Raw genomic sequence first — 14,996 nt, forward strand, 5'->3', positions numbered from 1 at the left:
CTATGAAGTTGGTCGTCATTTACTTGTATGCATGGAGTTGCTCCAATTTAGTTCACTGGCCTTCAGTCGAGGGTTTGAGGGAGTGGTGACAAGTGAAGGCTGTGAGTTAAATCGTGGTGACTTAAGGTCTTTGCACACTGCTGCGTTTTTATCCGCCGAATATCGGAGCAAATTTCGGAAAATCAACCTCACTTTATGTCATTCACGTTTGCACACTGCTGCCTGTTTCATATTTATTTTCGGACCAGGGTTGATTTTTTTTTTTTTTTCGCAACTGTCGCCACTGGGTCCCTTGCACTCTCACTCTCCTCTCTCTCTCCTTGCGCCACTGGGTCCCTTGCTCTCTCACTCTCTCCTCTTTCTCTCCTTGGCCAGAGAGGTTTTTGCAGATTTCCGAAACGCAACGAAAAAAACGCAGCAGTGTGCAACCAGATTAACACCAATGGAATTTACCATTTTGACACTTTGAGTTGAATTAACACTGAGGATTTTACTGTGTGGGAGTATCCAGAGTGCCATTCACCCTGCAAACTGAACATCTGTCCCAATCAGCATATAGTCCTGCAGAGACGGGAAGACAGCAGTGAAGTGCAGTGATCAGTGTGATATTAATGGTAGTGCTTACATGATCAGTGTGATATTAAAGGAGTAGTTCACCCCCAAAATGACTTTTTTTCTATTGATTACTCACACCCTGAAGACTTGATTTCATGGATATTTTTGTGTATTTGTCACATTCCAAAGACAATAATTTGATTAAAATAATTATTGAACACCAAGTCTCCATGGTGTGAGTAATCAATAGAAAAAAGGTCATTTTGGGGGTGAACTACTCCTTTAATGGTAGTGGTTACATGTCCCTCCCCTTATCATAAAGTGTGCAGTTCCTCATCAGGCCATTCTTAAGCCCGGTTTTAAAGAGCCCATACAAAGGTGAGTATCTCACCTTTAAGACTTTCAGTTGGGTGTTCACAAGGTTCATCATTCCGATGGAAGGAAGAGGAAATCCCTTTTCTAGGCGAGCTATGAGGGACATGTCAACAAGTTTACGTTAATGAATTGCAATACATACTACTTTAACGATAACACTTTAATGGCAACTCAATGAGACCACGGTGCACAGACTGCCATACAAATAACTCACCGTTAACCTTGGGTATCACAGCCACTTTCAGGACCATTGAAAAGATGTTGTAAAGGGATTTTACCTGTTACATAATATGGGATTGGTTAATGAGATTAAACTGAATTAAGCTATTAATACATTTTAATCACACATCCCTATTCATTGGGGGCACTTTGGCCAAAAACAGCAGACCTAAAATCTCAATTGCGGTCAATTAAATATAGGACCATGGGAATCTGGGCAATCTTACCTGAAAATCACCCACATAACTAGTCCCCAGTGTCATGTCCATCCTGTGCATTTTAGACAAAAATAGTTAAGCTCAAAGAGTGCACTTGTGAATGTGTGCTGTTAAGTTAAACAAGAACAGGAACTCACGAGTTCAAGGTGACAGATCCAGCCAGTTTGTTCCCAGTCACATGCAGTTGAGTGCTTACACTTGCATCCTATAGAGATGACATGGTGAGCTTCAGAAGTACACTCAAATACAGGACGTCTGGGTATCTATGTCGTAGGTTAATGTTATTTATAGTACTTTACATTTGTTTCCAGTTCATATTCTTGTGCCATTTTTTGTACTACTAAACCGTTGTGGTTCCCTGCACCAAAACAGCCTTAGAAGTAGTAGTTGGGTGCAACATACCATGTTTAGGATAAACAAAGGAGAAAGCGTTGTGTTGGGCTGGATGGCGAAGGCTGTCATGGTACTAGTAACACACAGTGTCATGTTGTCTGGTTCAAAAGTTATGATTGGGTCCTTCACTGTCTTTACGAGCAGTTTCATCATCAGACCTGGGAAACGCTTGGAAATCTGAAAATATACACCCCGATATTTTGATTAAAAAGTACTGATAGGGAGACTTAAAGAATAATTTTGAAATAACGGGGGAGCTGTAATTCTATCACCTGTGGAATGAATACTCCGAAGGTCCTGGTGTTCAGTCTGATTGGAGAGCTCGGTGGAATCTGTCGAGACAGAGTTGAGAACTCTATGACAAGACATTCAGGTGATATCATGAAAGTGGATTTATTTTGGATTAGGAGAATGTGTCTCACCATGTCATCGGTGATGTACAGACTGAGGGCTCCAGCTTTGTTGTACACAAAGGCTGCAGAATTGGTGGTGAAGGATGACACACCAATGTAAAGCATGTTGTTGACTTGGGGAGATGGGGAGAAAGCACTCGGGGAAAATGGAGGCTCCTGATGATGTCCAATGTTGTAGAATTCACCCTAAAGAGAGACCAGAGACAGAATCTAAGGGTTTAGAGATATGGAAACTGGACAAACTAAATCCTGCAACCACTGACCAGACATCAGATAGATGCACAGAGATACAAAGTTACTGGTTGCTCTTACCTTCAAACTAAAATCTATGGAAGATTTGGAAATAGCCGGTGATGCCACCATGGAGTATTCAATCTCAGCAAAATTGTCCACTTTGGCTAGAACTGCAATGTAACGTCATTTTCAACATTTATATTTATTTCTTTATCCACGTATCTATATGAATATGTTTCTGCAAGCTTATGTTTTACCATTGAGTGTTTTCAAGTGAGGGTTCAGGTCAGATATTGCATCAGCCACCAGGGGGCAGATCTGCAAAATAAAAGAACAAGGACCTCTTTGGTAGCCTACTGGCTGGTCATACAAAAGTAAATCTCAGAAAATAGATATGGAGCAATTTGCAATGAAACCCCCTATTTCTAATTGGCAAAGGCAACAGCAGAGGAATGACCTCTATTAAATTAAATTTAAGAACAAAAGTGTAGAGACTTGTTCCTCATGTCTCCCTCTGCATGAGATGATTCCATCTAAACTTACTCTGTCAGAGGGTGAAGTCTGTGATTTTATACAATTCATTCAGATATGAAAGACTAGCTTACTGTAAAAAAATATATATATATCCATGTCATCTGTCTTACTTTGATTGTGTTCTGTTTTTGCGAGGATGAATATCCCGTGTTGATTAATGGGGGTACTTGATAAAAAGATACATACAAAATAAAATGTTTATTGTAAATAACCCCTTTATGTCCTCACCTGTTTCTGCAGTGCACTCCGTAGGGCCTTGTCAATAAATGTGCTGAAGAGATTGTATAGCCAGCTGGAAGAGGAAGTGAAACATGTATGGGGTTCGGGTGAGTGAAAAGAAATTCCAGAAGTTGTAAATAACTTGTCAATCTGCAATTTTCAGTGTGCAACACGCCCCACAACCAAGTATAAATCAGGCATGATTGCATTTCCTTATTCAGTAGTCAATTTCCAGAGCTTATACCTGGCTCCACCATGGAATTTGATGCTAGCACCACCTATAGTAGCTCCACAGTTGACACTGCTGACCGTTGGTCTGCCTGTCTCATCACTCCTGATAGAAATGCTGGTGGTGATGGTGAGTCCCTTCACACCCAGGTCAAAAGAGCCACTGTCCTTTCTATTGTGAGCAACAGAGAGAGGTCAGTGGTGTTGTGGTGCAACAACAATATTCCACAATTGAAAGTTAAGAGGGCAGCGAATCCCACTCACATGAATCGTAAGTATCGTACCCTCCAGTTTCCATGTAGATTGATGAAGGCATTGCCAATTGACAGGCTCACACCAGTCCCTGGCACCAGCCCCACGACAGATTTAGGTAATCCCAGATTAACTATTTGCATTCTGTAATATACAATACAGAACAGGAGAAGTCTCTGTTATGACAGTTGTGACTGATGCCTTTAAACATTTTGACCTTTAAGAACCAGTAGGTTACATTTGGTCTTTGAGATGTTTACTTACTTTGACAAACTGTACTTGACTTTGCCAATGGGAGACACTCGTTGTGTCCCCGAAATATCCGGGATCTTGATGGTTTTGAGTTTCTGCTGGAGAGATGCCATCCCAATCTGTTTACCTGTTCACAGCCAAGCATGCAAAGTTGAATGGAAAATATGTATTTATGTATGACTCTGGAGAGAACAAAGCATGTCAACTGAATGGGGATGAGCTTTCCTCTGACTTACCATATTGAAGGCCTTTCTCTGTTAGCATGACCTTTACCCCAGCATTGGTGCTGAAGGTCACAGGGATGAGAGCCAAGAGGGCAAGCCATGACCATGACAACATCTCAACTGTTGTGACCTGGAGAGGACAAAAGCATCTTCAATGCTCAAGTTCAGTGCTTTGTATTGTTAGGTTGGGTTGTCCATCTCTCCTCTGTAAATCTTGCCTATAAGGAACATCGTATAATGAAACTAAAGGGTGATTTTTGCAGTAGTTTATTAGTTCCTACTCCAAACAATGGCTATCCCCTAAAGCAGAACATGTCAAAGGTTTCTTAGGCCCATTGTGACAGTCAGGAATGATTAGATGGGTCATGACTTCCTTGTTCTGTTGCTGGGAATTTCCTCATTTTAAAAAGAGGAACACATAAAATGCTTCTTCTCAGAACACAGGTGGTCTTATTTTGTCAAGCTGAAATATTGTCCCTGACCAAGATAATCTAAGAGACAGACTGAATAAACAGTTTGTCAATTCTTTTGCACAAACAATGCAGCTGTATGAATCCCTATTCCCTGGAGGTCCAAAAGAGCAGATTAGAAGGTGCAGGCTGAATATACAGTATCTTATCTACACAATCCTTCCCTGTGAAAGAGTGTCATAGATGTCGGGATAGACAGTTTTATTAAATTAAGATGAGGTTTAAGCCAGAATCCAATTTTATTTATTTATTTACTGAAAGTTATTGAAGATATATGGAAAATAAAACCTTTGCCGATTCAAATCATGAATTTTACAGACATATACTTATACAGTACACATTATTCCTATTATTATTATTATTATTATTAAATGAAGAGCTCTAAAAGTCCGTTTTGACTGGAGTTTCTGTACTCTGTTTAGGGTAGGATCACAGACTGAGGCTTTTACAGAGTTAAAAACTAAGTAGACAGCGCTGACTTCCTAAATCACTGACATGTGACTGCATGTGGACTCTGTGGAAAGCCGTTTGTCTATTCAGGGAGCCTTGGTTTGAATAATTTCTGGGTCATCACATTGTGTCGAAAAATAAATGTAAAAGGTAAAAGCTAGGCTTTAAAATGACTTGTTATAGATGAGAGCCTGGTTAACTAACTTAACCCATTAAGACCTGAGGTCGATTTTACAAATGTCTTCAACAGTTTTCTGAAAAATCCATGTTGCTATACATCGTTGTTCACACAAAAGCATAAAAAGTAACAGCATGCTGCGTTTCGAGCTTGTAGATCAGATTCTTTTGATGCTTTTGAATTAGCTTCCTGAAAAGTAGCAGTTTTGGACATAATGAGGTCTCCACCCAACGGAGATGATATATAGCAACATATTTTTCAAAAAAGGCAATCATATATTATCTGCCCTCCAGAGCATTTCAAGTAAAAGAGCATAAGCCATCTTCCTTAAGACTCATGCCAAATTCCCTCCTCACAACATGAATCCTATGCTAAGCACTTATTCATTAAAGCAAAAAAAGAAGAAAAATAAATGACTAGGTTATGACATGCACAGCATTCATTATTTAATTGACAGCTACACATAAATTATGAGATACATTATTAAGACCAGGGTGGAACGTACAAATTATGATTGCATTACAAGTATGAAAAGCAAATGTCTTCAGTGGGTGGCTCATCCATTCGCTTATAAAGTCATTACTTACCCAACAAGGCGTTAGGCAGTGTTGAGGCAGGCCAACAACGGATTCTCCTCTGGAGATGTGTCACCCTGGCTGACAGAGGGCAGAGTGAAAGGGGAACATAGACGGTCTGTAATTCACTTTATTCAAACAGGAAGAGTGCATAGGGCACAGGGCTTGGGACTTGCTGCAGCCAAATGTACTGTATACCTTCTCGTACAAGTGCATCGCTCACTGAAAAGAAATAAGTTTGTTGAAAATCAGGCCAGGGTCATGTGATTTAAGTATACATTATAGGCTCTACCAGTGGTGTGAAGTAACTGAGCACATTTACTCAAGTACTATGCTTAAGTACAATTTTGAGGTATTCTATTACTTTACTGGACTATTTTCAGTACTTGTACAACTACAGTACATCTCAGAGGCAAATATTGTACCTTTATTTCACTATTATTAGGAAACTTTAGTTACCTGTAGTTACGTTGTAGATTTTGATTATTATTACAAAACATACGTGTTATAGGCTAGGCTATACAGTACATTTCGGCTTTTTGAAAAGCAGATCTACAACCTCACAATGCATCGCGAATTCGCGATGAGACGCATTGTGAGCTTTTAGATCGACTATTTTCAAAAGATTTTCAGACATTATGTACATTTAAAAACCTGGGGGAAAAAAGTGACATGGGACATTCTGCATAATGAGTACATTCTACTTTTGGTACTTTAAGTACATTTTGATACCAGTACTTTGAATTCCAGACCTTTACCTGTAACAGAGTATTTCTACATTGATACTTTTAGTAAACAATGTGAGTACTTTTTCCACTACTGGGCTCAACCCAGATGATGGAAACGGTTTGTAAACAAGATAGTCCTCATTCCAAAGTATTGAGTACTGGAGCCAAGTATCATTGGTTAGGTGTATTTGTCTTCTAGCATGTTGCTGTCAATAATTCTGCCTCATACTTACCTGCATAGATTCTCAAAAAAATAACAACCCTATCAGAAAAGATAAGAATTAATTCCCTAAGCCAATCCTTAAGGAGCAATAATTATTATTATTTAAGCTTTCTATGATACATAGAAATGAGAACACGTTAGCAGCAGTCAGCACCCTGGTCCAATTCCAATGATGACACTGGGATGAACTGTACAGGTTGAAAATTATTATCTGATTTGTATTGTAAGGATGTTTTACTTATAGTCAGGGGATATCTTCAGAAATAGTGTCAAATCCTGGAATAAATTCCTTACCAAAAGATTTCTTCACCAATGTGTTTGTAAAGGTGTCTAGTAACACCTCTCACAAAGACTGAAATTCAGTTTCCCTAGGAGAATCCTTGGCAGCTGCTGAAAGTTGAGGCCCCATTAAATTAACTATATGTGGCGGAGTGAGTCGCAGCCCCAGCCTGAAGCCTCAAAAGTCTAGTATCTGCCCTCGTTCCATAGGGATATCCCTTTGGAGTAATGGTTAAGATATTGGACTTTCATGCGGGAGACCCGGGTTCGAAACCGGGTGGGGAGGTTCGGATCACCTCCGTTACATATACTGTAGGGTAAAACACACCAACATAAATATACTCACTTTTAATATAAGTAGCATGTGAGGGGTCAAACTAGGGTTTTTTCATGATTCTGAATCCATTGCAAGCATTTGTTTTGCACGAAAAACATGCATTGGGTTAAAAACGCCCCCACAAAACTATGGTTTAGTGATGAGTCATCACTTTTCACAGTTTTGTGGGAGCCGCCCGTTAACCCAAGGAATGTTTTTTGTGCAAAACAAATGCTTGCAATTGATTCAGAATCATGAAAAACCTCTAGTTTGACCCCTCACATGCTATTTAAAGCATATTTATTTTGTGGGTTTTATCCTGTTTAGTTAATTTAATGGTACGTCAACTTTCAGCAGCTGTAACGGACCTCCTAGGGAAACTGAATTTCAGTCTTTGTGAGATGTGTTACTAGAGACCTTTACAAACACATTGGTGAAGAATCTTTTTGGTAAGGAATTTATTCCAGGACTTTTTAAGATATCCCCTGACTATTATTGAGCTATTTAAAATGATATAGATGTTTGTAAGAAGCTTGATACATTTCATAACTGTAGCCCAGTACTTCCTCTGGGAACATGTATAAACATGCAATGAATATACACACTTCCTATTTCCTTTAATGACCAACATTAACTATTAAATATGATATTGCTTCAAAGCTCATTGGGGGGAAATGTTAACTGCGATTACTGATTGTATGCGTTTCTTTGGTTTTGTATTTTGAAAATGCAACAATACTGTTCTCATGTATTTTAAATGGCACAACGAGTGGAGCATGTATTCCCGACTTGCATCATTCTGGCAGGCAAAACTGTATTGCCAAATAAAGCCCCTTCCTTTAACTTCAGTTTTCGCAATGAGTGCGGTCAAATAGTGCTGGCATCGTGTCTTTAGGGCTGTTTGAGTGGGTCAATTTCATACACATGCACAGTGCACAGTGCACACCCCTTTTCTGAAAGTCTAGGATCAGCTCTTTTGTTTTCTCAATATTGAGCTCAAGGTTATTCTCTTATTTGGCAACACTTTGTCTGCATAAGCCATGGTGTAGTTGTTGGTAATCAGGGTCATCTGCAAATGTAATGATAGAGTTGGAGCTCTGCTGCATGCAGTTGCTGATTTAGATGGACTATAGGAGTGGGCTGAGTATGCATCCTTGTGGTGTGCCTGTGTTAATTGGTCAGGTAAGAAGTGTGAGTTCCCAACGTTACTGCCTGCATGCAATCTGACTGTCAAACAAGCCGGGACCCAGCTGCAGAGGGTGGGATTCACACTCAAGGTTGTGAATTAGAATAGAGACCAGTCAGGCCACTACGGTATTAAATGCTAAAAAAGAAATCCTCCTTGGCATCAGATTGGGAAGGTGTCTCGGGCGATGTGATGGCAATTGCATCATGTTGTGGACCGGTTGCTCTCATCATGTGCAAATTGCAGTCCTGTGTGGCTGGTAGCATGGAGCAGACATATTCCTTGATGACCTGCTTGAAGCATGTTATGACGATGTGTGTTCATGCTACGGCTCTGTAATCATTGAGGCCTGTGATTTTCGCATTTTGGGGGAAGGAAGGGGATGAGGATGGAAGTCTTGGGGCATGTTGAAGCCTGGGCTAAGTAGAGCTAGATCAGATGTGCAAGCCCTGAGGACACACGCTGTCCTCAGGCTCAGGGTAACTCTGATATTGTACACACCCTTGAGCAGCAGTAGTTCAGGAGATGAGAGATGCTGCCTGAGAGCCGGAAGCTTCCCGGTTTGATTCCCCGATCCTCCTGGCTGTGTGTTGAAGTGTCCTTGAGTAAAATACCGAACCCTAACTGCTCCAGATGAGCAGAGTTGCCTCTGCCATGTGTAAATGTGGTTGGAAAGACTAGAAAAGGTTCTATATAAATGCAGTCCATCTGACCCCATTGCCTTCTGTGTCAATCTTGATTTCAAGAAATCCAAATCAATCAAGGCCACCTTGAGATAAATGTCTTGAGCTTTACCACTGAGTACGGACTGCAGAAACAACGCATATGCTCACACAGAATGTTATACCCACACCCTCCTCACAAAAGACTGGATCAAGGCAAATATTCCTACTCACTTCAACAGCAGGTGATAAAGTCTCAGATGAAGGCTACGAGGTGGAGCCTGTGGAAGTGTGGTTACATTCAGTTCTAATACTACATTTAAAGTACAACTTTGTTTTTTTACAACAAGGGTTCATATTTTAGATTGTAATTAGAGAAAAGAAAAAGTGAGTGTTAAAATGTTTTCATTTGCTTCGTTCTATTGTTTTATCGTGTTTACCGTGCTAAAATGTGGGGCATGCGTACGCATCGGGGCATGCGTACAAGTGGCTAAATATGTATTTTAAGACACAATAAGCCAGCAGTTTCTTTATTGCTATTTACAGTAACACTTCTAGCCCCCATAAGTCACATCCAACCATGAAAGGTTGCGTTGTATCTTGGGAATGGGCTTATTCTGTGTAAAATGACATATTTAGCCACTTGTACGCATGCCCACAACCACTGAAATAAGAACCTCTAAAACAATAGAAAGAAGTAAATTAAATAATTTTAGCACTCATCTTTTATATTCTTTAATTACAATCTAAATTAAAGCTGCAAGCAGCGATGACCGGGCCCTCGCAGCTCTACCCACGTCACAAGGGGCAGCAGTTACATTATTACACTTATTGCCCTTTTACACTTATTGCCCTATTACACTATTACACTATTACACTTATTACACTATTAAACTATTACACTTATTGCCCTATTACACTATTACACTATTACACTTATTACACTTATTACACTATTACACTATTACACTTATTACACTATTACACTTATTGTGCGATTACACTATTACACTTATTAAACTATTACACTTATTACACTATTACACTTATTACACTATTACACTTATTACACTATTACACTACCAGTAAGACTCCCTAATCGGGAGATAAGCGACCGTTGGTCGCTTATCTCCACAAATATCACAACCTCCACCTCTCACGTCATACGGGTAGCCATAGTTACACCTGGAATGTTGAATCTCCATATATGGAGATAACCTACGCATCACACAAAGTCTGACCTCACCAGCCCATACTTGGGCATGGACGACTTATATCTCCATATACGGAGATGGCCATATATGGAGATACGATGACATCACAGAGTCTACAGCTGATGATGTGGCGTGATGTCATACAATACACAAACAAGCCCTATATAAAGGGGCAATTCTCACCAGGGAAGAGAGCATTGCCTGGAATGTTGAATCTCCATATATGGAGATAACCTACGCATCACACAAAGTCTGACCTCACCAGCCCATACTTGGGCATGGACGACTTATATCACCATATACGGAGATGGCCATATATGGAGATACGATGACATCACAGAGTCCACAGCTGATGATGTGGCGTGATGTCATACAATAAACAAACAAGCCCTATATACTGATGCGATACGATGACATCACAGAGTCCACAGCTGATGATGTGGCGTGATGTCATACAATAAACAAACAAGCCCTATATACTGATGCGGAGATATGAGCAGGGCAAAGGTGTGACGTGTGACGTGTGACCGACCGACCGACCGACCGACCGACCGACCGACGGACGGACGGCCGGTGGAGGTTTTCATAGTAAACTGCTCCCTGACGGTCGCAATTACACTTATTGTGCAATTACACTATTACACTTATTACACTATTACACTATTACACTTATTACACTTATTGTGCTATTACACTATTACACTTATTACAATATTACAATATTACACTATTACACTTATTACACTATTACACTTATTGTCCTATTACACTATTACACTTCTTACACTGTTACACTTATTACACTATTACACTATTACACTTATTACACTATTAAACTTATTTTGCTATTACACTATTACACTTATTACACTATTACACTATTACACTTATTACACTATTACACTTATTGTGCTATTACACTATTACACTTATTACATTATTACACTTATTGCGCTATTACACTAATACACTTATTACACTATTACACTATTACACTTATTACACTATTACACTATTAGACTTATTGCGCTATTACACTATTACACTTATTACACTATTACACTTATTGCGCTATTACACTATTACACTTATTGCACTATTACACTATTACACTATTACACTTATTGCCCTATTACACTATTACACTTATTGCGCTATTACACTATTACACTTATTACACTATTACACTATTACACTTATTACACTATTACACTATTACACTTATTGCCCTATTACACTATTACACTTATTGCGCTATTACACTATTACACTTATTACACTATTACACTATTACACTTATTACACTATTACACTATTACACTTATTGCGCTATTACACTATTACACTTATTACACTTATTGCGCTATTACACTATTACACTTATTGCACTATTACACTATTACACTATTACACTTATTACACTATTACACTTATTGCGCTATTACACTATTACACTTATTACACTATTACACTATTACACTTATTACACTATTACACTTATTGTGCTATTACACTATTACACTTATTACACTATTACACTTATTACACTATTAAACTATTACACTATTACACTTATTACACTATTACACTATTACACTTATTACACTTATTAATTACACTATTACACTATTACACTTATTACACTTATTACACTTATTACACTAATACACTTATTACACTATTACACTTATTGCGCTATTACAGTTATTACACCTAGACACAGTTACACTATGGCACTTATTACAAACCATTGAAAAGATAGCAATCAGAAGAGGGGGCGGGGCTAAGTTAAACCAATTAAGGTGAAGGACCCTTAGTCAAGTCATATGATACCAGCCACAACTCTGTACGATAAACGGCTGATGAGTAACAGCCAAAAAAAGGAACAAGCAAGTTTCGGCCAATCAGAAGAGGGGGCGGGGCTTAGTTAAACCAATTAAGGTGAAGGACTCTTAGTCAAGTCATATGATACCAGCCACAACTCTGTACGATAAACGGCTGATGAGTAACAGCCAAAAAAGGAACAATCAAGTTCCGGCCAATCAGAAGAGGGGGCGGGGCTTAGTTAAACCAATTAAGGTGAAGGACTCTTAGTCAAGTCATATGATACTAGCCACAACTCTGTACGATAAACGGTTGATGAGTAACAGCCAAAAAAGGAACAATCAAGTATGGACCAATCAGAAGACTTCCTGTTTGGTGAAGGAAGTTTGACGCTTCGCCACGGGCACGCTGTTTTACGAAAACTCACGATTCGCACAACTTTTCATCGTTAAGGTGTCTTGAGTATGCCGAGCAAACTTGAAGTTGATCCGATTAACCCCCTAGGAGGAGTTCGTTAAAGTGCGACACGTGAAAACGGCCAAAAATACACCAAAATGCCAATAATTAGTCAAAATGGCTGACTTCCTGTTTGGTTTCGGATATGGCGCCAAGAGACTTTTTTGTGAGTCCGGACATGATACAGGTGTGTACCGATTTTCGTACTTGTGGGTGAAACCGTATAGTGGGGCTGTTGCGTTGAAATATTGTAGGGGGCTCTGTTGCGCCATTAGGCCACGCCCCCTTTTATTTATTTTTAAATACGTAATTTTTCGCCACTTGTGATGTGCTTGCAAAGTTGCGCAACTTTTGGAGTACGTTTGGCGCCTCAAAAACGCGATTTACTTTCGGGAAAATAATAAGAAGAAGAATAATCTTTGCAATTACAATAGGGTCCTCACACACTGTGTGTGCTCGGGCCCTAAATATGAACCGTTGTTGTAAAAAACTAAAGTTGTCCTTTAAATGCAACACGCTTAATTTCTTCCTCAAACTTTCTTACTTTGAGATTACAATCATTTTCCTTCTTTAAATGTTGCCACTCCCCTGTGTGCAAACACCAACTGAACATGTTCCACCAAATCAGTCAAAAGCCAATCCTTTTTCTCCTGTTTCTTATCTTGCCTGCTGATATGTCACAGCTTTCTGGCATGAGTGTTGGAAGATTTGTTTTGGCACAGCCTTCTAACTTGTCGCAAGTTGGGCCACTAACAAAATCATCCAGATTAACTCCATCGTAGCGCAGACCAGCCAATTTGAAATGACAAAATAGGACCAGGCAGTTACTAACCAATTCGATTCAATTCAGTTCAAAGGAGCAATGAAACTCCCAACCATCAAAAGCAGCAAACCCACAAAATCACAACTCACAAGTCACGGCACCCCCATGCAATGCTGCCATCTAGGTGTTATTCCAAAAATAACATATACATTATTTATTGTATACACCAAGAAACAAATGCCAAAACCAAAGTGTTATGACAAAATGGAACTAACATGAACACGGTACTGATCCTGTTGTGCAAACAAAATGTTACAGTAAAACGGAGTAATACGCATAGACTAATTTAGAACACAAAAAGTGCAAATGGGAAAACACATTATATATGTGGCGTAGCCATCATTGACTCTTGTCTCGAGAGATTGCTCTAGATAAACCACACAATAGGTTATCAGACCCAGAGCTCCCCTAAACAGTGTTGTAAAGTAAACAAATACAGCTGATTCGTCTGAGAGAATGAGCATCTTTTAATTAAATTCAGCCTCCCTTAATATGGGGCAAGACAAGAGAAGACCACCCACTGATCACCTGATGTTCTGAATCAGGAACAACTGGACAGTAGGTCTGATAGAGATGAAAATCGAGAGGGAGAAGAAAAGGGGGAGCATCTTACACGTGTACACGTGAGTAAGCCACAAAGTATGACTTTGACATCAGGCAGAGGAGTAAGCATGTCTTGAGCATTTGCTTTGAACTGTAGTTATCACAAAATATGTTTCATGACTAATACCTTTGAAACTGAGATTTTAGGGCTGCTGGCTGCTACAGTATGTGACCTGGAATTGAAATGTAATTCCACAGTTTTTGAATTCTAATAACAGACCGATGAAGTTATAATGAGAGATATGATCTGGATGTCAGTTTTGATGCATGTGTTGCCTGTGAATGGTGGCAGCCAGCAAGTACCTTTTTTATCAAGGTCTTTTTCATTGTTTTTTCACTATACATAAAACACACACACACACACACACACACACACACACACACACACACACACACACACACACACACACACACACACACACACACACACACACACACACACACACACACACACACACACACACACACACACACACACCCCTCATACAGCCAGCAAGTACCTTGTATCTGTGGCAAGAATAATGTGCAAATACAAAAACATTACAGGCATTTCAAGCTTTGAAAATGTATGTCCAGCAGAGGACAGTGTTATGTACAGTTACAATCAAATCGTGTGTACTAACAATAAGAACAAAACACAAATCAGGTGAATAGATATAGACTGTTAGACAGACTTGTGCAGATAGATACATATTGTAGATACATATTGTATCTATCTGCACGAAGAACTGTATACTATAAACATACCTACATTATAGGTATGTTTATAGTGTACAGTTTTTATGATCTGTCTAAAGTTGTGTTATTTGTCTTAATATGTGGTTCTTAGTGATTGGAATTAAGGGGTACAGATCCGTATAACCTGCCAAGTTACACTTAGTCACCCACGCATT

General features: G+C 39.3%; 1 protein-coding gene across 1 annotated transcript; it reads right to left on the reverse strand.

Moving 5' to 3' along the window:
- Window positions 1-423: 423 nt before the first annotated feature.
- LOC308287849 (bactericidal permeability-increasing protein-like) lies at window positions 424-5,886 on the reverse strand. The gene is made up of 16 exons (XM_080729154.1): window positions 5,802-5,886; window positions 4,129-4,246; window positions 3,905-4,019; window positions 3,653-3,784; window positions 3,405-3,560; window positions 3,170-3,233; window positions 2,665-2,725; window positions 2,486-2,577; window positions 2,183-2,359; window positions 2,033-2,092; window positions 1,770-1,937; window positions 1,505-1,572; window positions 1,377-1,419; window positions 1,145-1,208; window positions 947-1,023; window positions 424-561 (listed from the first exon to the last, which is right to left on the reverse strand). The coding sequence occupies exons 2-16, from the start codon at window positions 4,229-4,231 to the stop codon at window positions 520-522; spliced, it is 1,422 nt and encodes a 473-aa protein (XP_080585280.1). The 5' UTR covers window positions 4,232-4,246; window positions 5,802-5,886; the 3' UTR covers window positions 424-519.
- Window positions 5,887-14,996: the final 9,110 nt, after the last annotated feature.

Source organism: Nannobrachium achirus (genome assembly GCF_963921795.1).
Source record: "Nannobrachium achirus genome assembly, chromosome: 6".
NCBI lineage: Eukaryota > Metazoa > Chordata > Actinopteri > Myctophiformes > Myctophidae > Nannobrachium > Nannobrachium achirus.

What these genes read in the sequence shown, in the direction of transcription:
- LOC308287849 (XM_080729154.1), bottom strand. Translation starts at nt 4,231, where the DNA reads ATGTTGTCATGGTCATGGCTTGCCCTCTTGGCTCTCATCCCTGTGACC. An exon ending in AAATTCCATGGTGGAGCCAG is followed by an intron (nt 3,234 to 3,404) that starts GTATAAGCTCTG and finishes TTCCTCTTCCAG; the next exon opens with CTGGCTATACAATCTCTTCA. An exon ending in CCATAGATTTTAGTTTGAAG is followed by an intron (nt 2,360 to 2,485) that starts GTAAGAGCAACC and finishes GTCTCTCTTTAG; the next exon opens with GGTGAATTCTACAACATTGG.